The 27,375-nt window shown below is 36.5% G+C and overlaps 1 protein-coding gene across 3 annotated transcripts in view; it reads right to left on the reverse strand.

Annotated features, from left to right (window-relative positions):
* Window positions 1–338: 338 nt before the first annotated feature.
* The window catches only part of LOC145242453 (uncharacterized), a 190,839-nt gene continuing 163,802 nt past the window's right edge, over window positions 339–27,375 (reverse strand). For 2 of the 3 annotated variants that reach the window (XM_080105508.1, XM_080105509.1), the window contains one exon: window positions 339–4,377. In XM_080105508.1, coding sequence (XP_079961634.1) covers window positions 3,595–4,308 — 714 coding nt within the window. In that variant the 5' untranslated portion in view covers window positions 4,309–4,377 and the 3' untranslated portion in view covers window positions 339–3,594. Of the gene's footprint in view, window positions 4,378–7,468; window positions 7,872–27,375 lie in introns of those variants that run through there. The other variant, XM_080105507.1, reaches the window with a different exon arrangement.

The raw sequence follows: 27,375 nt of genomic DNA on the forward strand, positions 1-27,375 counted from the left end.
TGCATTGTGGATCTTGCATGGTCACACATGAATCACATTATAATTATTTCATTAAATAATTTATTTAAACTTGCTTCTGTTCTGTGATGTCGATATCTCCTCCTCTCGTTGAACAGGCAATCAGCTTCCATATAATGTGCGTGAATGTCATGAATCATGCTTCTGAAATGGTTAATGTTGTACTTATTGTATCCCACCTTCAAATGTGAATTACACCATTTTTTGTTGTTTTTTTTGTGGAAATTTGTTATGCTAGAATGATGAAAAACATTTTCTTTGGTTTATAAAAGCAAAATTAATAAATCAAAAAAAAAGAAAAAAAGAAAAGAACTTTACTATCTGAGTTTTCGGACGATAAACTTTAATTCTAGCCAAAAATTACATTTGGAATTGACAGTTTAAAGGCTTCAAAACCACTTTAAAATTTTGCAAGGCCACAGAAAACCACTGACCTTTTAATTTACGAGGTAAAAATTAAAATGTATTTCTGATAAACAAAATAAAACAAATATATTCAAATGTATCGTTGATTGTTTAATAACACAATTGTCCGGTATGCACACATATACGTACATATATATATATATATATCGATTATAAATATCAGACATTTAATGAAACATTTTAAAAGTACATATTTTGTATTGAACAGAAAGTTGATACTTTTTATGGAAATTATATCTATATACAGTTAATGAAGATATACAGCCTGAATTATCAAAAATTACATTCAAACAAATGCTGACCTCAAAGTAGGATATGAATCTGCACCTGTGAGAGGGCTATTCTAATAGCCAGAACGCATTCGTAAACCAACAGAGTATAAGTGTACTATGACTCTCAGAATTCATGTTCAACTGAGTAATCTCTGTATGCGTTAATAAAAGTGTGGTACAACATGAACCTCAATCACTTTTTTTTTTATACCAAACTGATTTCAAATAATATAAGAAACATAACTGCAAGTGTAATGACCCTCTTCACTTGCAAATCCTTCATCAGTAACAGTTCTGTCGTTTGAGGATTTTATGTTTCTACTAAAATCATAATCACTTTTCATTAGTCAGCAACCATAACAATGATTGCGAGTTGTATATGTGAAACAACAAGAGTTGTATATGTGAAACAACAAGAGTTGTATATGTGAAACAACAAGAGTTGTATATGTGAAACAACAAGAAGTAATGCTTGCAGTTTTGACTCGGGTTTTCGTGCTCAGTTCAGACTCCAGAAGTTGATAGCAAGTTTTCTCTTTAACAAAAGAAAGCTACCACCTCTCATCAGGGCTTGCTTAGACACTTGCCTGTGGACTGCTATCAAGGGTTGTGTTTACATCTGACGCCAGGCACATCTAACACTCAGATCTCCTACCAAACGCCTCAGTCTAATGCACTTCTTGTGCACTCAGCAATTGCAACCATAAAAGAAAATGCTATTGCTGCTAATACCTGTGTGGCAGAGAGCCCACAGAAATCTGACAGAACTCTTAAGATGGTCAAGACCTGCACCACAGATCATGATTTTAGTTTTACTTGCATTCAAGCAAAGTCCTTTCTGTTCCATAGATTCTTTTCATACCAAAAGCTTCCCAACACACTCCTCAAGCAATTTTGCAATAAGATCATCCACACAGTGATCCTCTCATGGGACACCAATGCAAAATGTTTGTAACAGAGCCTCAATCATCACGATGAAGAGTAGAGTGCAGAATAAAAAAACTTGAACTTTCACATAGAATTCATCATTGTAGTCATCTTAAGCACAAACTCTGTTCCAAACATTAGCACACAACATTAACAAACGAGACATACAATCCACTCATCTACTCCAAGTTTCCTCGTTACCTGAACCAAGGCTTTTCCGAGATCTACAAAAGTTATGTAAAGATTTTCCTTGATTGTCAAGTGTTTCACGTTTAGCTCTTGCACCACAAAGATGTCAGCAGTTGTACTTCTGCCTGGCACAAAGTCAAAATAAGACTCATCAATTGACACCAACCACCAAAATTTTATAACGTGTTCTATTAAGTTCAGGCTATGATTATTGCCTCGCTTAAAAGCATTATCTTTACATTCATACAAATTGACAATGCAGCTTTCTTTCCAGTCAATCAAGAGATGTTTATCATTAATGATTGTAGCAGCTAAGTCCAAAATCATTGAGACATCAATTATCACCTGATGTTTTCATCTTGACCACCACTAGATGGTCAAGCCACTTTAACAGATTTCATTTCAGAAATGACCATGCTAACCATAGTAACTGGGATGGATAAGTCTTCTAATGGTGCCTACCAATCAAATTCTATATTCAAAAGCCTTTCATAATGTTGCAGCCATAGGTTAAAGTCAAGATTGCTGTTTTTTTACTTCCAGTTTTTGCTCTGCAGACAGCAGGACAGTGACAAGCAAGATATGGTCCCTTCTGATTAATGATTATCTTTCACTTTTCCTATGTTAAAAATGGTTTTCTTGGCTCCTTGACCATGTCTAATTATTCAGCCAAATAGACGGCAGAAAAGAGAAGTCAAAAAGAACAGATAATCCAGCCAAATCTTTTTTTTAATTGGTCAGTTCACCTGAATTGTTGCTCACTAACTTTTTACCAATCACATTTTCTCATCGCATCTGACCTGCCAGTCGATTGATCGCTTTGGATTAATGTTTCGATACACTAAATTTATCAGTCTAGCAATGTGTTTTGCTGTGTTATACTCTGCTGTTGTTTCCTTGCTAATATTTCATTCCTTGTTCAGCTTTGATATATCTTTCAACAGTATCATTCCACCATCATCTCTCTTTTTGCCAACTGTGAGGCTTGCTTACACCACATACTACGTTAGAGGTCTCAATCATACATTTTTTTTAATTTCAGTTTTTTTGTCATCAGCTGATAAAGTACTTTTATCCAGAAATGTGGTCATTTGTTGATTTAAGACTTCCTCAAAGTGATCTCATATACCAGGATCCTTTAATTTCCAGATTTTCAAAATATATTTTATTGAAATCCATGTATTCATTTATTTTGTCTTTCATGAAAAGCTCAAAAGTTGCTTCCGAACTTTTGAAAATTTGTCTTATTCAGAATTTGCTTGTTATTTTCATACCATTTTATTCAATGTAATCTCCAGCATTCGTCAGTTTTAAAACTTGGAAATCTTTATTTTGAATGCTAGAACGTATAGAGGATTCCAAACTGAACCCTTCATTTCATTTATTGATTGTTAATATTCCATCAACCATGACTGGGTAGAAGTGTAAATTATATTATTTATAGCTATTGTTGCCTGTAATAAGGATTGAACCTTCAATCTTCACTAGGAATTAATTGTTGAAGGTTCAATCCTTATTATAGGTAACAATAACTATGAATTAACATTTCTACCTGATCATGGTTAAAAGAAATAAGAATAATCTACTTTGTGATTTACATAATGAATTCAGTTCAAAGTTCTGAACTGGTTCTAAAGTTAAAAAAAGATGCACCTGAAGAAAGTCGGAGATTACATCTGCAGAAATATTATGAAAATAACTATGAAGATGAGAATAATAGTTTGAAGAATGTGAATAAGTCTAAAGATGTTATGTGTATGTTTTAGATGTTGACGATAACAGACGTCTCCTTGAAGTGGGTTTTCATGTGTCGCATCAAGTGCGAATTTTGCCCGAATGCTTTGGTGCACATTTCACATCGGTAGGGTTTTTCTCCCGTGTGTATTCTCATGTGAATATGCAGGTGACTCTTTTGATTGAACGATTTGTTGCACACGTCGCAGTCGTACATTTTCTGTGGTCGATGTGTGCGCAGATGAGCTTGCAAGCTATAGTAACGGCAATACTCCTTATTACATGTTTTGCATGTATACACAAGGTCGTCTCGGTGGATGACGCGATGTCGTTGAAGGCTGTAATTCTGTGCAAATGATTTGCCGCAGATGTCGCATGGATATGGCTTCTCGCCTGTGTGCGTTCGATTGTGCAGAAAAAGTTTGTGTTTTTCGGTGAAAAATTCACCGCAGACGTCGCAGTGGAATGGACGTTCACCAGTATGCATGCGGATGTGTGACTGCAAATGACCAAGCTGCGCAAACGATTTGCCGCAAACGTTGCACTCGTGCGGCTTCTCACCGGTGTGAATGCGGAAATGTTTGTGCAATGCGCCGTTTTCAGAGAAACTTTTGCCGCAGACAGGACACGGATACGGCTTCTCCCCTGTATGAATCCTCATGTGACGTTGGAGGAGGAATTTTTGCGAAAAACATTTTTCGCAGACGTCACATTTGAATCGCTTTTCAACATTCAAATCCATTGTTTTTTTGCCGAAATTGTTAACCAATATTCAAAATGTTTCCTTTAAAGATGGACCAATTGTGGACATCTGAAACAATATTAAAATTGAAGCTTTTAGTTTTAAAGTGTAAATAAATATGAAATTTAAATTGGATTTTGTGAGTGAAATTACAAAACAATTCACTTGGATTGGAGAAAATTATACACCTCCTTTCATCTACTATATAACTCATCAATTTCAATCTAGTTTTTGTTTTACATGCTGACATGTTGTGGACGGCTTTTAGAAATTTACTTCCAAACTTACCTATCACTAGTCACATTTTTATTTATTCCTCTTTCTCTCAAGTCCATTTTTATCGCTTTCTCCCATGTTTTCCATTACCTTCTGTGATCTGAACGTGCTATTTTAACTGTTCTACATCTACCGAATAATTCTCACCCATTCTTTCAATATGAACATAACATCAAAGTCTCAAATTCTGCGCACATTTTCCTATACAATCCGGATCTAATCGACTTCTGAACTCCAGATCTAAGCCCGTCTTTAACAACCCACAATGCACATTCATCACATCATTCTTATATCATTTCTCTCCATGCAACACGTCCTCAACTCTCACTAGCCAGGTTTCACTTCTATATATCATCACCCTACAGACACATGTCTAATAGACTCTTCTCTGGATCAACAGAGGTAATTCTCTGCTGTTTAGTAATGGTAGAAGTCACCAAGCTTATTCCCTCTACTCTTAATTGCTTGCAATCACACTAGCACTTGCTCCTACTTGTGCTCCAATGGTATCACTAAAGTAACAAAACTCTCGAACAACCTCACCATCCAAATATACTTTCTCCATATCCAAGTTCTCATCTGTCAACATTGTCTTATACATAACCTGCACATAAACTGGTCATCATTTCTTAATTGCACTTTTTGTATATCCAATATTTACAAAGTACCATAAAAAATTGCATTACACTCAACTTTTGTCAAGACTTTTAGACAGTAAACTCTAAATCCAATATTGCAATATATGGAGCATCCTAAATAATAAGAGAAGTAGAATAAAACAAATTGTTTTAAAAAATGCAGAATAAATTAACAAGTTATGATTTCTTTATCATAACTGAATTGTCTATTTGTAAAAAAAAAAAAAAAAAAAAAAAAGCAGGGAGAAGGAGGATGGAGGGGGGGGGGTATGTTAACCTGAATGTTTCTGATTGCAATTTATATGAATATGATTATTATTTAATTTTTACTAGATTTTTAAAACATGATTGTGTGAACGGCTTAAAAAACGTCACTACATAGGAACGTTGTTTTAAAGCGTCGATAATGTAAACATGATTTTTATCTCGCATTTTCATTATTTTTGTATGCTGTAAAAAATGTTAAAAAGATATTAGCAGTTTATTTGAAGCCTTTTCTATTAAATGGTAAAAAAGTTAGGATGATAAATTAAATTAAAATTACATCGTGGTACATAAGTGTTCAAATAAGTAAAATATAATTTTTTTTAAATTTAAATACACATATTGAACAAAAATTTACCTTGAAGTTGCAATTAAAAACTTGATATAAACTTAATATTGTTTTTTTAATAGCGTTTTTTTTTTATTAAAATATACTATAATCAGTTGAATTGTCAAGAAAAAGAAACTTCGTAAACATTAATTAATTTTTAAAAGATTAAAACTATTAAAATTCCATTATTTCAAAATGTTCTGTTATAACATAGATTTTTAATTAATTGTGTTCAAATTTTTTTTTAATATTAAGTTTTAATATAAACATGACTCTTGTCAACTATTTTATCGCCAGATTAAAACCAATTTTAAAATATTATTGCACAAATATTAAGCATTTTGTAGCCCCCCTCATATTTTGTTTGTCTCTTTTTACCGAACAAAATATGGAAACCCGTAATCGTTAAACTGTGTAAATCTTAAAACCTAACAAAATTATAACAAAGATTAATTATTAATTGCAGTTTGAAGATAAACAAAGGTTTTAAGATATCATTAAGTCACTTCTGCTTTTCCATAGTTCGTAACACAAATCTGACGTCACGGAAACATGCGGTCTATTTTTCACAATCGTTTGGCAGACCCTACTGATTCGCGCTATTTTTTAAATCGTATTTCCAAGTTTAATTGAAGTTTTATGATATGTTTTTCTTTTTCTTTTTTAAATTCAATTGTAAGGTTAAAGTACAGAATAGGTACAAAACCCCCTCCCCATGTTAAGAAAGTCTTTTTAAATAATAATGTTATTATTTCAGCACGGATCAATAAGTGCATTACTCACATTTCACATGTTTTCCTTCAGATGACATGTGTAAAATGGTTTCTCATTTAATATTTAAAAATAAAATAAAATTTAAAAAATTTCATTGTCTATGCACAATTTTTTATAGCATTATGTTTATGTTGTCAATCTAATCATTTTTATTCTGTTTACAACTGCAGACTTTCGGATATATAATCGTAAAAAAGCGTCGAACAATTTTAATAATCGAAATTACCAATCCGATATTAAAAAAAAAAAAAAAAAAAACAATTTCGAAATATTTTGCATAGTTTGTCCTTTGTGCAGATTTGACCCTTTTGACCCTCTGTAAATCCAACCGGATTAATTAACGTTTTTTTTTTTTTTTCGGGGTACTAGTGGGAGCACCAACAATATGTTAAACTAGTATTAAATCTTTAAGAAATGATAATGATTTTTGGTTGCTTATTTTATAAAGTACGTTTTGTTTTTTTGTGGTCAAAAGTGTCCATCGTTCGATGTTTCGTTAATGAAATAGCAAAAAAAAAAAAAAAAAAAAAAAAGGCAGTTAGCGAAAATAAAATACACACAAAAAATTGGTACTCCTGCAGAGAGTGATTCGTGCTAAAATAATAACGTTATTATTTAAAAAGCCATTCTTAACATGGGGAGGGTGTTTTTACTTATTCCCTACCTAAACCTTACAATTGAACAAAAAAAAAAAAAACATATCGAAACTTTCATTAAACGTGGAAATACGATTTAAAAAATAGCGCGGATCACTCTCTGCATTAGCACCAAAAAATTAAATAACTTTTCTGAAATAAAAATGGACATAAGGAATGTATTTTTTTTCTAGATTAAAATTTTAAAATGCAAAGAAAAAACTGTGGAATGCGAAACTTACTTTTTGGTCGGCCTTTCTTATTTTTACACTGGAAAAACGCTCAAGAGAAAAAAAATTATAGTTTTATCTAAATTATTTTTGTGGCTTCAATTAAATGCAGGTTTTGTTTTTTAATATTGTATCTACTCTTTCTAAAATTCTCAATAACGCTAAATTTTATAACAGAAATGTGATGTTCAGAAAAATTAAGCAAAGAAAACTTGTAATCAGTTTACGGTGAATAATTTCATTGCGATTTCGTACGCGTAAATAACGACTTTCTTTCTAATGAAAGAAACGACGCAAAGAAATTGTTTATAATTTTAAATACAAAATTACAATTAATATAATTTCTGAGTTAAGTCGACACAATATTTCCTAGAAAATATAGGGTAAATTATTTTAATACAAAAACAGACTCAAAACGAGGAACACTTTTTCCTTCTACACCGTCAACATCCGGTCAAGAAAGATTTCAATTTTACATAATTTATCAGATCTAACTATCACAAATAAACGCAAAAAGAAGAGAATAGTTATTTCTTTTATATGTAAATAAAAAAATTAAAATTAATATCGGTGATAAATAACATTTTAGTATTATTATAGATTCACACATTCAGCTACTACTTTACGCAGCTAAATTTTAGAGTGGGGGGTCATTTTTAAATATGAATTCGAGAAATGATGCCTCATTTTAGGCCCATCCTTACGGATTAGGGCATTTAGGGGAGTCTATTATTTAGGCGATTTCGTAGTGTTTTACAACCTTGCAACCCAGACTTAAGGATTGTAGAGATAAAAAAAAAATGGTGTTTATTTAGAATTATACTTATTTTTTTAAAAAAGCTTCACGTACGTACTTGTCATGAAATGAAGATGTTATTGTTGTTGGCTCCATCGATCTTGATAGATCATAAAATTTCACGTCCTGATTCAGTCGGAGGGTTGCAGCTTGTGGTGTGGCTGTGCAGGCCGATGCGGGAGCCATAGAAGCTGCCACAGTTGTTGCAGATGTAGCTTTTCTGTCTCCCTGGGGTCGAAGCTAGGTCTTTCCTCCCCTTTCAACGGGCTTGCTTCTCCCGCCAACGTGTGGTTCTCTTTATCTCAGATGTCTCAGCCACACGCCGGATGGTGGTCTGCCAGCCCTCATGGTCTGAGTCAGCAATCTCAAGCTTCGAGGGGCTGAAACTGCCGGCCCTCAGGTCACACTTGCAGACATCCTTCTCCCCAAACAAAAGATCATTAGGGATTCGTCCATCATCCATCCAGCTCACATGGCCCAGCCAACACAAACATCTGGTCATCAAGATGAGCATACATGCTGGCCATCCCAGCCTTGGCTACAACATCAACGTTGGTGACACGGTCCTGCCAGGTCAGACCAAGCAGTCTGTGGATGCAGCGAAAGTGGAAAGCATTTAGCCTAGCTTTCTGGTAGGAGTAGAGGGTCCATGCTTCATTACCGTATAGGAGAGTGCTCAGCATAACTGCCTGATAGACTCTCATCTTGATGTTACAGTCAGCATATCATTTTCCCACACTCGCTTGGTGAGGCAGGCCATTGCTGTTGTTGCTTTGCCGATCCTTGTATTCAGCTTGGAATCGAGGGAGAGGTTGCTAGAGATGGTCGAACCAAGGTATGTGAACCTGTCCACCACCACAAGGGTATGTTCATCAATTGAGATGGTTGGCGCATTGTGTGCTTCTTGGCACATGATTACAGTTTTCTTTAGGCTAATGGTTAGACGAAACTCCTTGCATGCCGCTGCATGAGTCGCTGTAGCACTTCCTCTGAATGTGCAGAAAGGGCAGCATCGTCAGCAAAGAGCAGTTCTCTAACATTGCTAGATATTGGTCTTCGTTGCTTCCAAATGACTTTATTAGTGTCCTTTTTATAGTTTGTATGTTTCTTTCTACTAGTCCATCGGATTGTGAATAGTTCGAGCTTGTCGTGATGTGTCTGAAATCCCAATCTTTAGCAAATTGTCTAAATTCTGATGATGCATACTCAGTAACGTGAATTTTATCATGACATCCAATGAAGGTTATCCCATTGCACAACAAGAAGGAAAAAAACGAAAGAATACTACAATAAACAATTTTTTTTTTTTTAATAAATGGAAAGGTAAATAGGGAAAGAAAGATATAGTCAGTTTTATGTTCACCAATAACAGTGTCTGCCAAATTAGTCCCTCTGGTGATTCTCAAAGAACTTAAATAAAACATGTCAACACTTAATCTTTTTAAAAAAGGGTGCATGTAAATTACCTCCCTTACACCATTAACTTAAATGTTCTCATTCGAGAAAATTTCAATCCAAGAAAATAATCCAAATCTTCTGTAATGTAATAGAAGACTCCTTGGTTCCTTTTAACATGAATTCTAACGCCTCACTGGAGTTAGTATTCTTTTTTACAAGATCAATTCTAGGCCTTAAAATAGTTCTTTCTTCCTCGGTGAAGAGGTTGTTGTAATTTCATTTAGAACTCTGATTTTTTAAACAGTCTTTTCTGACTAATTCTGTGTCACCTTCCTTGACGAATCCCGATTGAAGAAAAAGAAACCAAACCATTGGTTTCTTTTGTTTAAACTTGCGATTTTTAACGTCTTTTCTCTTGACACGGGATAGCGAGCCGGCTTCTTTCTCGTGTACAAAACTTCCAACAAAATGGCACAGATATCTCCTTTTATCAATCAAAATGCACGCATTCAACACAATATAACAAGCAGTAGCAGCACAAGATACACCAAGAAAGGAGTGGGAGTAAAGAAGGAGAGGGATAGAGAAGGAAAGACAGAAAATTAAATTTCTACATCAGGTCCATTGTCGCTGATCACTATTTGTGGAAAACCAATTTTGCGAAAGTGTTTTTTATTTTCTTGATCACTGTGCGTGATTTACAGTCATCAAGTTTGTGGATATCAAAGTATCTCGTTGTGTAGTCTATTATTACAACATATGCTTTATTGTATAAATAAAAAATGTTTGTCGCAACTTTTGTCCATGGTGTTACTGGTATTTCATGGTGCATTAGAGGTTCTTCAGTGGGTTTTATTATTCCCATTTTTGTCATTTTCTCAAGTTCCTTTTTTTATTTTGGTTTTATGCCATATGGGATATTTTTGGGGAGATTTATAACGGGTTTTATATCTGGGTTTACAGTTATGTGGTGAGTGACCAGTAATTTTCCGATGTCACCAAAGCATGCTTGTATCTTCCTATTAGGGCTTCTATATCAGTCTTATTTATCGCATATATTCTTTTTATCAATCCCAGATTTTCCGCTGTGTTTTCACTAATAATTGCATTTGCATTAGTATTTGCTACGATAAACTGGGTATTTATTTTTATGTCTTTGTTTTGTAGCTGCATCATGCAGCTTCCTATTATCAGCATTTTTGTATTATTATATGCAGTTAGTGCTATCATTGTTTTCATTAATTTAGGTTTAGGTTTTATTGTGTTGTAAATCTTTACTGGTATTACATTCACTTCAACTCCTGTATCAATTTTAAAATTAATAAATGTTTCAGTACCTTGTAGTTTTATTTTCCACTTGTCAGTTTGGAGCACGTGTATATTTTTTTCAATATGGCGTCCAACTTAAACTGGTCTGACTCCACGTGGTCTGAGTTATATGATTGTCCGACATTGTATAATTTTTTCTTTTTTGTTCGACACATTCGTGCATAATGCTCTTTTTTTTTTCACAGTTTGTACAGGTTTTGTTGTATGTGGGACAGTTGTTTTTCTGGTACAACCCAGAGCAATAAGTACATTTTTCAATCCAGTACTGTGTTTTGGCGGGCTTTTTGTTTTCTTGTTTAAAGGTTGCATGAGAAGACATCTTGTTTTTTGCTATTCTGTTTTTCTTCATGCCCCGAATTAGTGATATATTTTCTGTGTCTAACGTGGCCATTATTTTAGAGTATCTCTTCATTTCTTTGGCACTGAGCCCTGCTTGAATTGCATTTTCTAAATCCAACGATGGTTCTCTCAGCATCCTTTCTCGAAGCATGTTATCGTTAATGCCACAGAGAAGAATATCTTTTATTAGTCTCTTGGTAAGTTCTCCAAATTCGCATTTGCTTGTATTCTGTCGTAGTTCAGTGACATATTCATCAAATCTCTGCGTTCCTTTTTGTTTGCAAGTCAAGAATTGGTATGTGAGAAAAGTTAGTTTTTTTCTTGGTTGACAGTGCAAGTCGAATTTTTCCATAACATTTTCCAAGTTGTATTTCTGTTCTTCGTTCTCGAACTTGAGGTCAATAGTATCGATGCTTTAACCTTCTGCGGATTTTTATCTGACTCTGTTGCTTGTAAAAATAACTTAAATTGGTTTTTCCATGTATCCCATTCTTATCCGAAATTGTCTGATGAAAAGTTTACTTCTTTGGGGTGCGGCAGAAATTCCATAGTTTTTTGTTATATATATATAAGAGCAAATAGTTAATAAAACATGTTAAAAAACAGTTTGAAAAAGAGTTTAAAGAGTTTTCTGACATCATGTTGTATTATGTGGACTGTATTAGTAAAAGGTTAGAAAGAACATGGAGAGAATTTAGTGACACACGTGTTAACAGAACAGAAGCTTTATTAACACTAAAGAAGGAGTTGTAATTTTTACTACTACAATATACCATGTGATTGTGTGGTGGGAGGTTGCAGGCAATGGTGATGGTGGGAGTAATCCCAGCCAAGGGGAGATAACTCGTGCTACTTGATGTATATAACACTGTTAATATGAAAGTTAAGTCTGTTATCGACGATAATAATTTTCCAGTAGGGAGAAAGCTCGTTCAGGTTTGCCATAAACTTTAATTTTATTTTCTATCTGTCAATTTTTAAAGGATTTTAAAATCATTTTGAATGTAAACAACACAAAAAGTTTTGGCTGACGTACCCAAGTTCGACCCCACAATTCCAAATCGGCACTGGCTACAATGTTGCTGTTGCACACACCATGCTGTTAATATTACTTTATTTTGGAACAACTCAACGTTTTTAGGCCAAATTTTGTGAATTTAGCTGTTTTGTTTTTGTTAAGAATTTTGGCCTGTGTGGGCCATTTTTTTTTTTTAATTTGGCTTGTGAACATTTGGTAAACATTACCTTATACTACAACAAGAACACCGACCACTCTAATTTGGTTTGTAGCGGTATTCGAGGTCACTGACAATGAATTTGATAATTAAACCCGTCACAAATTTACCGTTTTCATGGTATGAACCCCTGAACCCTGGGACTATTTTACGCTATTTCATCACCTTCAGTAGTGTTTTCTTACATAATACGTTCACGTGCATATGTGTGTAGTGAATAGTCTTAAAACATCGTGGAGGAATCTTGAGCAGACATTTTTCAACAAAAAAAAAAAGAAAAAATGTGGTTCACTTTTTTGTGTTATCTAGTTTTTAATGCTTTTAAATTGATCTAAAAAAAGTTTTCACAAGTTTACAAAAACATATTTTTATGTTTTCTGTTTTTGGTGGTGTCGGGTATTCAATTATAGAACTTCTGGCGTTTAACATGTGCTTCTGCAGTTTAATTAACTGTTTTTCCGTAAGCAACAACACCAACATTTAACATTTCACAAAAATTCTGTTTACATTGAAGAGGGGAGGGTGGTGGAGGAACGGGGTTGGTGGTGGTGACCGCCACCACCAACCCCACTCCTCCACCACCTGTCTAAGGGTGCGGGAACTTTATAGATCTAGTCTCTCGGGGGCCTTTATATATCTTTGGTATTTTCTTAGCTTGGAGATAGTTCTAGAAGATCCACTGTTTTCAGATCTCCTCCTCTGACTAAGGTCTAGTGATGACCTGTTCTAAAGTGTGTTTGGTGTTGGAATATTGTTGATGTGCAGTTCCCTTTGTAATACAATTTCTCTAGATGTGTGTAGTATGTCAGATCTACCTTCAGGTATCAAATTTTTTCTAGCTGGCCTGATAGATTGCCTATTCCTTCAGTGGATGTTACCACTTTCAGACTCATGATCTGGGTGCTGTAGCAGAATGCTGAATGATTCTGGACTTCTATTACTTTCATGCTGGACATAGATTTTCTGCCTTACATGTAGAGGTAAATATTATCTGTTATGCTGTTTGTCATTACAGTTCTTTGATCTCTTTGTCCTGCATTAATGCTGCTTTTGTCTGCACATTGCCAAGTTGCTGCTTGGATACAAATGGTGTTTGTATTTGTTAGCCCTTAAGTAATTCTGCTGAAGAGTTGATGTTTGAAGACATTGGTGTTGCTTTGTATGCCATCATTACTAGATAACTGTCTTTCTTTTGCCTTCATCAGTATGTTTTTGCATATTCCAGCCATCCTCTTGGCAAATCTGTTAGATTTTGTGTAATGTGGAGACAATTTCTTGTGCAGGAAGCTGTACAATCTGGAAAAGACTTTAAATTCCTTGGTCGTGGACTGTGGAACATTGTCCAAGTATAAAACTTCCAGTACACCTCATTCTTCAAATATTGCCTTTATGTTTTTGATGACAGCTGATGATGAGGTGGAGTGGAGGCATCATATGAATGAACTTTGAATGTACAAGCAGATATTCCTTCCTCGCCATTGAGAATAAATCTGCTGATTTATTGCCAAGGTTAAGTAAGGGTTCCATGCTGGTTCATCGATTCTGCAGGCATACTTGCCTCATACTTTGGCTGCTGTGACAATTAAGCATTATATCTTCGATATGTTTATTCATTCCTACCCAGTATGCAGCTGAATGAGCTCTTTGTCTGGTTTTCTCAATTCCTTGATTTGATTCATGGAGTTCTTCGAATATACCTCTTTGTGGGCTGGTATTATGATTTTGTTGCTCTTAAGCAAAATACCAATCCTATCTCTAAAGTTCCAAAACGGTAAGAAATAGCTTGGACAGTCAACTCGATTGATAGGCCAGCCAGACATTACCATACTTACAAGTTTTTTTAATAATGGGTCTTGCAATTTCTCAACTCTAATGTTCTCTATTCTGGCTGATGGAAAACTAAAGTAAGTTATCATACTGTGGACATTGAGGTCAATCTCTTCAATGTGTTTACTAGATTTAGGTGATACTGATGATGATAATGTTTTTCCTGGGGTATATTTCACTATGAAATTATATCCTTCCACTTTTAATAGCATTCTCACAAGTCTTGGAGGTGCTTGTGGTAAGTTCTTTAGTGATATAAATTCTAATGGCTTATGATCTGTGTGGATGGTTATCTCTCCAAGCCAAAAACGATGGCTTACATTTCCCTTTCAATGTTTAAGTGTCGAGTTTCTAGGTTTGACAGTGTCTTGCTTGCAGCTCCCCTTTTGTAACAATCTTTCACGAGAAACACCCGTCTGGCTGAAACTACTGTCAATAATTTTCCCCACTCTTTATCTGTGCCTAAATCCAAACGTAGATTCCATGAGCAAAGCTTCTTTCTTAGAACTGCACGCCAGTGGAACTCTCTGCCGTTTGCCTGTTTCCCACCTGACTACAACTTGGATGTCTTCAAATCTAACATAAACAAACTCCTGACAAACCACCCCCTTAAGTAAGACACTCTATCAAATCTCCAATAATAATGATTACTACAATACTATCTCATTGATTACTGTACACGCAATAACCCTTATCCCTGAGTGGCCTTCGGGCCTTGATAAGTGGTGACCCCCATGTAAAAAAAAACCAAAAAAAAAACCCCTGTATCTATACCTGTCATTGTAGTATCCACTTGTAACACTTTTTGGGTGAGAATATCAGTGCTGCATTTCTTTTGATCTCGTCATTGATTTCTTCAAATACTTTCTGTTGCTGGGATGACCACGTGAAATCATTTCTTTTAGATATCAAGTCACAAAGGGGTGTAATCAAGGCTCCAAGTCGTGAGAATTTGTTTAGGTGATTAATCAATTCTAGAAAACTACATCCTCAGGTGGCTGCATTTATATAATCGCCTTTACTTTTTTAGGATCTGGTTTGATATCATGTTTTGAGATGACATAACTGAAAAAGGGTATTTCAAATGTTGTTACCACAAATTTCTATGGGTTAAAATTGCAGTTTTTCCCTTGCCCTAAGCATTAGTTGCTTCAGTGGCTCATCATTTTTGAATTCATATACGATTATTAGAATCACATAAGTTTTTAAAGTCATCCAAATTCTCTTTCATACCTCTCTGAAATTACTCTTGGATGTATTTACTCCCATGGAAAGCCTGTTGAACATGTATCTACCATATGGTGTTATAAAGTCTTCTTGAATTCTCATTTAGGCTTAGGTGTCAGTATCCAGACTTGATGTCAATGGCTGTGAATCATTTTGCACAGCTGTGACGTACTCAACTGTTGGAGTGACATAATGTGGTCCACACAAACAAATGACTTCGTTGTTAGTTCTGCCACAGGAGATATACCTTGAGCTACTAAGGAGTCCAATTCCATTTTTAATTTCGCTTATAAAGCTATCAGGATTCATTAAGGTGGATGTTCAACTGGTGGTACTTCTGGGTCCACTTGAATGGTATATTCACCAGGTAGACAACCAGTAGAATCAAATACACCAAGAAACTCCTGAAAGGTTTTTTTCTTTCATTCAAACTTCCTTTATAATTTGATCTTGGCATTGGAATTGGTTTTGTATTCTGCAGGGATGCTTGGTCATCGTTTGTCTGTAACTGATGATTTCTTCATAGCTGTTGTGACTGATTTTATAGCTAAGTTTAGGTTCACTAATACTAACTCCTATGTCTGTAGGCTTATCAATATTAGCTCTTTTGAATTTACAACATGGAATATTGCACCAACAAATCTGATGAAGAATCTTACTCCTAGCCGACAGGTTTCTTTTTGATCAATTGTTTTTCCGCCCCAAACAGTTAACTGTATTTCCATCGCTTTGAGTGGTACTCCATGCAGTTTTTATATACTTCCTTGGACAAAAGGTTGCTCATAGCACTTGTACCAACCTTAGCATTGGCGTCTATCTGTATTTGTCTATTGCCAGTTTTTAACTTGGCATATACCTCTGTAGCATTTGATGGTAACTACTAAAGTGTGGAAATATATATCTTCACTCGGACATAATTTTCATTTTGTGTTGCCCTATTTTTCTTCCACCATAATATGACAGATATTTAATAGACACCAAAGTAAAAGTAGACAAGGCCATAATATTGACGAGTATTCTCTTTGGATAAGAGTTGTGGACACCTTACCAGTATCACATCTGTCAATTGGATGTATTCAGCATGTGTTCTCTTCTACATTTGCAAGTATAGTCTGAGGGATAAAGTCACTAATATTGACTTTTTAACACTTGTAAGATTGATCGAATAGGAAGCTTTTTGTTGCAGTTCCAGTTACATTGGGCTGACCATGTTGTTAGAATAGATGAGCAAAGAATACCAATAACTCTCATTCATAGTTGGCTTGTGGTCATAAAAATGTAGGTCACCCTTGGCTGAAATACAAAGACAAATTAAAAGATGCCCTTTCAGCAATTGGTACAGCATCAGATTATTAACACACTTGTCTAATCTGTGAACTTGGCTACAAGTACTCATTTGGGTGTCACGAGCGATTTAAACTTAAATGAAAAACTGTGGGGACCTCATATGTTGAAACCGACGGAAGAATCTATCATAAACCTTTGTACCTGCATATCTATTTAATCATCTTATTTGCTTTGATCATGAATCTAACGTTTTCTTACAATCTGCAATCCTAGTTTTCAAGCTTTGTAGTGTTAAGAATTAATCCAATTCCATTGCTGAAGATCCTCGGTGGTGGTTTGCATCCAAGTTTTCTTGAGTCATCTCACTTTTCTTCAGCCTTTCTTACCTCAAGATCTCTGAAGTTTCTTATCTAGGAGTCACTTTTGTCTGTGAAAAAAAAAAAAAAAATATCATAGGGCTGCTTCTCAACCGGTTTACAACATAGTCGTTTTCAAGTCCAATGTTAATAATTTCTTGTTTAACCATCCTCTTAATCAAATTCTGCCCAGATCCAATCCATTGTTTGAATCTCCATAGTGTTAATCCCACCATCCACTTGACAAAAACCATTAAAACTTATCCTCGGGTGGCACTTGCACCTTGATAAAGAAGCATTAACGACATTATACTTCAAAATTTATTATAGATGAGGATTAATAATTTGGATTATACTGATACTGTTCTTATCTTGGATATTATTCTCACAACATTTTGGCCAACATAACTTATAACCTTCATGTGTATCTTGTCAAACTCTAGAATTCCTAAAGAGTGTCAAATGAAATGCCGTATTTAATCTATGTATGTAGCTTTCTCTTGGTTCATCTACAATGGCACAACATATAAAATGCTACTGTGACATACTTCTTCTAGGGTTATATTTCTAATTACAATAATTTAAGAAATTACCTTCCCCAGTTAGCAAAGAGAATTTTGCAAGAAGTTTTGCGTCAATTATTATTTCGATAATATCTCCTCCATTAGATGGGATTAATTAGATGGGGTCTGTAATCTGGTCTGCCCGATTGGAAATGATAATTATCAGCTTATAATGTGTTTTGGTGATAAACGAATAGGCTCTATATCAAGAAGACTTACCACATTTGTAAGTGGAAAAGAATTCGAAAGGTTGATATGGTTTGTCTTCATGAAGCTTGTTTCATAAGAAGGAGAGATAAGCACAGGTAAATAATTCGACATGAGGAAAAAAAATTTTTTGTATAAAAAAATATATATTTTTTATTCTTTATTGGATGCAAAGAAAAAAAAGAAATACAAATAGAAATATTCAAAACAAATCTGAAACTTATAAAATTCAACATAAAACAAGTTCGTAATGAGAAGAATGTTAATCAATTTTTTTTTGGGGGGGGGCTCTTTTTTTTTTTTCATTTATCCCTTTTTCTTTTAAGAATACGATCAATTAAAAGGATATTATCAAAGCAATAAAAAGGGTCCATACATATCAATTAGTTTCATTCATCAATTTTCCCGCTTCTCCTATATGATTCGTATAATTCTCTACAGTAATGATTTCACGACCGTGCCTCGATAACTTGAAAAAATAAAACATACTAATGTTTTTGTTTTTTTTATCAAACAAAGGGAGACCACTCTGTCTCACCTTGTCCTTCGTTATTCAATTTAAAAATCAAGGAGAGTAAGATTTTAATATTTTTCTCCTTCATATGTAGACGGTGAATGACAATGAGATTTGTGCCAGTTGGCACAGTTTAATATTCAAATTTAAAATCATTAAATACAATTTAGGCGCGCAGTGCAATTGATTGTTTCGGCGCGTTAAAAAAATGAAAAATGACACCCACGCAAATTCCGGCGTGACCTTTATATACCAAAGGTGCGGACCTAGTTGAAAGCACCCCATGTGATGTCTTCCATCCAATGGAATTCCTCCTAGGACACATTTTAAAACTGATTTTCTAGAGCTCGTTTGGAGCCGATCAAATCAAATATAAACATGCACAAACACAAAATCTATCTCTTTAGTCTCTCAGCCTTTCGAGCATTCTTTCGTCTCTTTAAACTCTTCTGACTCATTCAACGCTTTCTCATATGGACTTACCACGCGTGCAAACATCAATTATTTCATTTCCACTGCTCCGCGCATTAATACTCTCTTTTAACAGATGAACATTAATATTGTCAATGTTACAAATTTGAACATTCAAAGAACACAAAAAAAGAGACTCTCCATCTTTCATATGAACTCAAAAAAAGGAACTCTGAAATATTGAGAACTATGTTTTAACTTGTTATTGTTTGTTATTTCTATTCCAGAAATAAACCTCCGTTTGTGTTGCACATAAGATTTCTTATTTTTATTTTTATTATTTGTGGAGGAAGTCAGTTCCCAAAAAAAGGCCAGGCGACCCCAACAAGTTGGTGACCCGGACGCAGAAATCATATGCACAACGGAATCTTATAAACTATTAAACAACCATGACTCAGCGGAAAAAGTGACAATTTTTTTTCGACCACAATTTCAAGCTCCGCGTCATCGGAAAAAGTCAGTTGACAGTTTAAAGGCTTTGAAATCACTTTCGAGCGAAGAAAACAAACATGGAACCTTCCTGTGTTGAAAAACCTCTGGCAACGTTAACGGTAAATATACCAGCATTTAATCCTACCAACATAAAGACCTGGTTTATCCAAATCCAGGCCCTTTTCGACGCAAAGCGGATAACGTCTCAACGAACCTCTGTGTAAAAAAAAAAAAAAAAAAAAAAAAAAACAAATACTGTTACTTGGTGGAAAAACTCCCGGCAGACGTCGTCGAAGAGGTGGCGGATTTATTGGAGAATGTGCCAGAAAACAACGCATATGACGAACTTAAAGAGGCCATCTTACGACGGACAGGCTTTTCAAACGAAACAAGGTTACGCAATCTTTTCACCCAAGTAGAATTGAGAGATCGCACCCCGTCACAACTTTTGCGATACATGCGTACATTGCTAGGGGACAACAAAATGTCCGAAAATATAATGAGAAGTCTGTGGCTGGATAAACTTCCAGACACAACAGTACAAATCCTAGCACCCACAACGGAAGAGACAAATATTGAAAAACTCGCTGATATGGCAGATCGAATCCATGAAAATCTGAGGCACCGCAAAGTAAACTCAGCACAAGCACAGCAGAAACAGACGTGCGACGACGATATATCGGGACTAAAAATGACGGTCGAAAATCTCACTCGACAAGTGCAGGAATTAATACAAATAAACCATCGTTACTCATTTAATAAACGATCGGACTACCGAAAACGAAGTCTTAGTAGAGGTCGAAGCAACACACGGGAACGAGCGAACGAAATCTGTTTTTACCACAAAAAATTCGGCACACAAGCTCGGCGTTGCACTTATCCTTGTTCTTTTAAAAACAAGAATCAGGGAAATGAATATTCCGGCCAGTAGAGACGACGACTGTCGCTGGATTTTCCACTAAAGGTCGTCTATTTTTTATTCGTGATAATAATCATGGATATAATTTCTTAATAAACACTGGAGCTGAAATCAGCGTGATACCACCTCTACATAAACAAAAAGCTATTCCACAGCCTTACCACCTCCAAGCAGCTAATGGCACACAAATACCGACATACGGTGAAAAATATTTAGACGTCAATCTCGGCCTGCGCCGCACATTTCCGTGGATTTTTACCATAGCCAACGTGACGACACCAATATTAGGAGCAGATTTCCTAGCACGGTTTAATCTATCGGTAGACATGACTAGTCGCACACTGACTGATAACCAAACAAAAATCGTAATTAAAGGGATCACCACAAGATACTAGTCTACTGAGATTAGTTCTGCCTTACCTGAAGAGACGTACATTCGTCGGCTGTTTCAAAAATACCCACAACTTACTCAGCCATTCAAAGTCACGGATAATATTAAACATAATGCAAAGCATTATATTAAAACGAATAGACAACCAGTCTACGCCACCCCCAGAAGTCTGAAGCCGGATAAGTACAAGATCGCAAAAGACGAATTTCAACGTATGTTGCAACAAGGAATTATCCGACCTTCCAAAAGTGCATGGTCATCTCCTCTACACATGGTACAGAAAGCAGACGCGACAACATGGCGTCCATGCAGCGATTTCAGGAGATTAAATGCACAAACTGTACCGGATAGATACCCTATCCCACACATTCACGATTTTGCAATCGGACTGCAAAATGCCACGGTATTTTCCAAACTGGATTTAGTAAAAGCGTATTACCAAATACCGGTGGCGGATGAAGATATCCACAAAACAGCACTGACCACACCATTTGGACTTTACGAATTTGTCAGAATGCCATTCGGACTTAGGAATGCTTGTCAAACCTTCCAAAGGTTAATAGACGAGGTTTTTAGGGACCTTCCATTCGTATTCGCTTACGTGGACGATGTCCTAATTGCTAGTAGAAACCTCGACGAACATAAACAACACTTGGAACAAGTTTTTCAAAAACTGTCCCATTACGGTTTAAAAATAAACTTGGACAAATGTATTTTCAGTCAGCAAGAAGTAAACTTCCTTGGACATTCAATTGATAAGGATGGTATATCACTATTACCCGAGAAAGTAAGCGCCATTACGGATTTTCCACAACCTACGTCTGTTAGACAAGTTCGTCGCTTCATAGGTATAATTAATTACTACAGACGATTTTTACCCAACTGTTCCACAATCCTTGCACCGTTAACGTCATTATTGAAGAACAAAACGAAAAACCAACAAAACTGGACGGATCAGCTTTAAAAGCTTTCCATCAAGCTAAAACTGCCTTAGTCAATTTCACAAAATTGAATTATATTAAGGACAGCAAAGAATCGAAGCTTACACTTACAACAGACGCGTCAGACATAGCTGTAGGAGCAGTTATACATCAACTGACAGGGGATACAATGACCCCTATATCGTTTTTCTCAGCCAAACTGAGCAAGACACAGACAAAGTACAGTACCTTTTCAAGGGAGCTATTAGCAATTTATTTATCAATTAAACATTTTAGACATCTGTTAGAAGGAAGAAACTTCTGTATTTACACTGACCATAAACCGTTAACATATGCACTGCATACGCATGTAGATAAATATGGTCCAAGAGAAATCAGACACCTTGATTATATTGCCCAATATTCCACAGACATCAGATACGTCAAGGGGCAAGAAAACATCGTGGCAGACGCATTATCACGAGCTGCAATAACTTCACTAAATTCCAGTTCGTTAACTATGGAATTAATTGCACAAGAACAAAAGACGGACAAGACACTCACTGACGTACAACAGAAAACGTCTTTGCAACTGAAGGAAATGCCCGTACCTTTTAGTGTAACAACACTTTATTGTGATACAGCAAAAGAACAACCGCGTCCATACATACCGCCAAGCATCAGACGACATGTTTTTCTACATTTTCACAATATGTCGCATCCAGGCAAACGAGCCACCGTAAAAATAATAACAGACCGCTTTGTTTGGCCGAATATGAATGCAGATACTCGAAATTGGACCAAGACGTGTGTATCCTGTTAGAAAAATAAAATACACAGGCACACGAAGTCACCGCTGGGCACTTTCAGTGCGCCTGATGCCAGTTTCACCAATATCCATGTTGACTTGGTGGGGCCATTACCGCCCTCAAAAGGACACACCCACATTCTCACCATAATCGACAGGTTCAGCAGATGGCCAACAGCCATACCCGTGAAAGACACATCGGCAGCGACAGTAGCTGGAACAATACTAAAAGACTGGATAGCAATTTTTGGAGTACTGTCAATACTCACAACGGACAGAGGTTCGCAATTTCAATCGAAACTCTTCGCAGAGTTCAACCAATTGTTGGGAACAACCCACATAAAGACTACTGCTTATCACCCTTGCTCAAACGGCCTCATCGAACGCTTTCACAGACAGCTAAAAACTTCTTTGGCTACGAGTCTTAACAACGCGGACTGGTCAGATAATTTACCATTAATCCTATTAATGATCCGAAACACAATAAAAGAAGACTTACAAAGCACACCAGCAGAGCTAGTTTTTGGATCCGTAGTCACACTACCTGGACAGTATTTTAATGCATACACAGATATTTCACCCACGGCTACATTTGTGAAGGAATTAAAGAACAAAATGTCTTCTCTCAAATTTACCCCCACCAGGAGGGCTGACAAACAAACATATATACCGAACGACCTTCACACATGCAAATTTGTGTTTATCAGGAATGATACGGTCAAAAAGCCATTTTGTCCAAATTACACTGGACCATACCAAGTTTTGGACAGAAGTGAAAAATATTTTACTGTCCAACGGAAAGACAGGAAAGACAACATCGCGATCGACCGAATTAAACCAGCATACATTGAGGAATACCCTTTAACTTATGCTCTTGATCCATCATCTCATCTAAAGATGAGGGGCTCTTATGCCTTACACAACAATTTATCAGTCTGTACTATTGTCTATAAACTGATATCATCAACAATTAGGTAAGCTGTTTTTAAATTTCCTCTCTTGACAAAATTGCCAACCGCAATACAAACGGATTTTCCTTTGCGATAGAGGATAGAACTGAAGTAGTATACTTAATATGTACAATACGTGCGTACTAAACTAAACCACCTTTGCTACCTATATACAATCGCCTATACTGAATCCTCATCAGCTCAAAACTCTCTGTATCCCCAGACTCTTAATTTCTCAAATCTTATATCACCAAGACATCCTTCTTAATTGATACAAGAATCCTCCTGAGCAGTTCAACATCCAGTGATCATATATCTAATCCTCATGAAATTGCTTATATTTCCCTGAATATTACCTTAAATTTTCATTCTATCCCTTAGCTAAGTAGAACACCTAATAATACTCTAGTCAACTACTTTTAAAATTAGATAAACCCAGTTTCAATATTAGAAGGCTTCGTCCCTCACCTTGACTACGGACTTGTACAATAAGCCATGAAACTATTGTACCTAAAATTCCTTTCAAAACTGCAAAATACTGCTGCTTGTATACTAAGTACCTCCTATAGATACTTTACCTCCAAGATGACTGCCTTGTCTGTTTTGCATGACAAACCTTATTATTTTTTACTTAAATTCTCTTTCTCCTGATCACTAACAAATCAAAACTGTTCTATTTCCTAAGTTGCCACTAAACCTAATCCGTCTCACGTAACTTAGAGGGGTCCTTGCTCTCCGCCCTTGACCCTAACAAACTCGTAAATCGATACCCATTAACACCTAAAATTTCCTAGGCATGCTCCTTATTATAACTCCTAACCCATAACCAAGCTTCTAGGTAAATACTTACTAGCCATAGTCCTATACATTGACTTAAAGTAATCTATAATGAACAGTAACCATTAATATCTCTTTATTAAGAGATAGTATTGCAATAATTATTACACAAACTAAACCGGTACTCATTGAAATAAAAACTTCCGGATATTAAGAGAAAGGCGAAGTCATTCTCCTTCGTTGTAGTCTAAAGGCAACTTACTCAAATTACTCAAATTGTCTAAAATTCCATGCATTCGTATACAATACTACTTATCCATCCATCTATACTTTAACTATACTTACAGAATATGCAATAACCTATATCTATCAGGTATAACTGTACTCCATATCAAATGTTCTCTTGTATCTATACTGAGCATATCTTATCTTTCAGTCTTACTAAATGTCCGGTTTGGGCACCAAATCAGAATTTCTAATAGCAAGTAGATCATACTCTAACACTTTATCCTAATCCTAAACCTACTAAACCATATCTAACCATACATTCCTAAACCTACTAAACCATATCTAACCATACATTGCTAAACTTACAAAACTATATCTAACCATACATTAACTCGTCTCTCTCGATCCAATACTGTAGCAAATTTAGCTGCTTCCACTGCATGAATTTTTACCTATACCCTCTCCCAGTAAAAATGAAAATGGAAAGCATAATAATGCCCTTTTTTAACCACGCTTGAGGAGTGAAAATTTTCTGTAGAAGCTAACCTAAATGCCCGATTTTTCCAGGAGATATTAACCTAAATAACCAATAAATATTAACTACCCATGCGGGGTCGCAGAAATACCTGGATTAGGACCCAGGCGCGGGGCGAACCCCCTCGGAGCTGATGGACCCATAGGTCTTCCCAGGTCATCCGTCTAGGAGAAGGAAAACTCTGAAACTAAACCTAGGGGAGGGAGGCCTCTTCAGTCCTGGACGACAACCTTCCTAGAGCTGGTGACTCAAACAAATCACCGGTTGGCAAACCTAAACTGCTTAAGGAGGAGATAGACTCTGTCTATCGCCCGGCTTTCATACTCCTTCTTTGCCTATTGGTCAGGCGTAGAGGTACTATCACAGGGACTCGTCTGAATCACCCAGTGGTTGACCTTGTTTCCTGACTAGGGCAATGAATGCCGTTTTTCCCCACTCCCGCCACATCCCATCCCCCTAAACTGGACACAGTCGGGTGCTTCAGTGCCATATATGTCGGTGCAGTTGGACTGGGCTGGCTTTGCCTAATGGATTGAGGGTACCGGATTGACAGTTCCTGGCTGCTGTTTCCGACTGATAGTACAGGAGCCCTAACTCTTTGGTAGCACTTAGAGCGGCTGCTCCATCAACAGTTGTAAAATATCGGGATGTTTGTAGTGCCATGTTGCGCATGGAAAGGGACCCTGCACTCATCCCCGGTGGGCTTTCCTGAGGCCACAATCTTGTGGGTGAGGACAGCTGATGGTCTACTTGTATTGCATGTCTGGTATTCTGCACAACTACTTGTCCAGCACCCCCTCACTCATCCACCCTAACTGAAACTTTTAAATAAAATAAAATGAAATGACAGCTCAAACAAAAGTTACGTTTAAACCAGGACCAAACTCAAAGAAAACCAACCTGCCTCCTCCCTTGAGGCTTGCATTTACTAATATCCGCGGGCTTAGAACTAACTTAGATGATGTTGAGTCATTTCTCCTTGTAAACACCCCGGATATCTTAGCATTAAGTGAAACTAACCTTCACTCCTCCATTCCCTCTAACCACTTTAACATGCCTGGTTATCTCCCACTCTACCGTAAGGACTCAGACAGACATATGCATGGACTTGGAGTCTCTATTTGAAACACCCTCCCCCTAACTAGAGAAATAAAACTAGAATCAGAGGGCCAGGCCTTTATGTGCTTCAGACTAAATATGCAACACAATATTAGCTACTTGTATTTTCTCTACCGCTCTCCCTCAAACCAAGACTGTACCCTAATAAACAAAGTCTCAGACAGCATAGATATAGCACTCTCCCTCGATACTAGCGCACAAATACATGTATTTGGTGACTTCAATGTCCACCACAGTAACTGGCTAGGATTCTCAAATCACACAGACGTAGCTGGTAGCGCAACTCATAGCTTCTCTATATCTCATTCCCTATCTCAGTTGGTTACATTTCCGACACGTTTCCCAGACCAGCACGATCAACATGCCTCACTTCTAGATCTCTTTCTGACAACGGTTCCCAATGACTGTACAACAAATGCCCACAGCCCACTCGGGAATGCTGATCACGCTGTGATAATGGTAGAAATCAGCCTAAATTCTCGCCCTAAAACTGAAGACCCACTTCTCAAAACAACGAGGTATTACAAAAAGGCTGATTGGGAAGCCATCAGAGAGCTCATCAGAGATGCCCCATGGCAAAATATCTTTACTCTTCCAGCGGAACAGTGTGCAAATGAGACAACTGAATGGTTCAAAACTGCTATTGAAGCACATGTTCCCGCATGGAAATACTATAGCAAGCCCCACTCTCCCCAATGGTTTACTTCTGCTTGTGCAGCTGCCATTTTTCAAAGGCAGCATGCGTTCCGCAGATTCAACCGACATAAGTCCAGCTCAAATAAACAGAAGTTTATAGAAGCTAGAAATAATTGTAAGAGAGTGATAGACACAGCTAAGACAGATTACTCTGAAACCACCAGAAAGCGCATCGAAGCACAGAAATTAGGAACCCGGGATTTTTGGAAAATCTACAACAGCGTAGTTAATAATGGACAGTCAATTATTCCCCCACTAACAAACAATCATGAGGTTGCTTGCACGGCAACTGACAAGGCTAATCTGCTTGCCAGTCGGTTTGCCTCAAACTCCACACTGAACTCGGTACACCACTCACTCCCTGATTTTCCTCTTCGAACAGACGCCACACTTGACGATTTGAAAATCACCCCTTCTCAGGTGCATGCTATTATAAAAAACCTAGACACCTCAAAAGCATGTGGACCAGATCTCATCCCGGCTGTGCTATTAAAAAAATGCTCTGCCGAGGTTGCTCCAGTTCTCTCCAAACTTTACAATAAATGCCTTAACGAATCTTGTTTTCCCGACTGCTGAAAAGCCGCCTCTGTGGTAC

The sequence above is a fragment of the Euprymna scolopes genome, chromosome 21 (genome assembly GCF_053919585.1).
Source record: "Euprymna scolopes isolate OS-2025 chromosome 21, ASM5391958v1, whole genome shotgun sequence".
NCBI lineage: Eukaryota > Metazoa > Mollusca > Cephalopoda > Sepiida > Sepiolidae > Euprymna > Euprymna scolopes.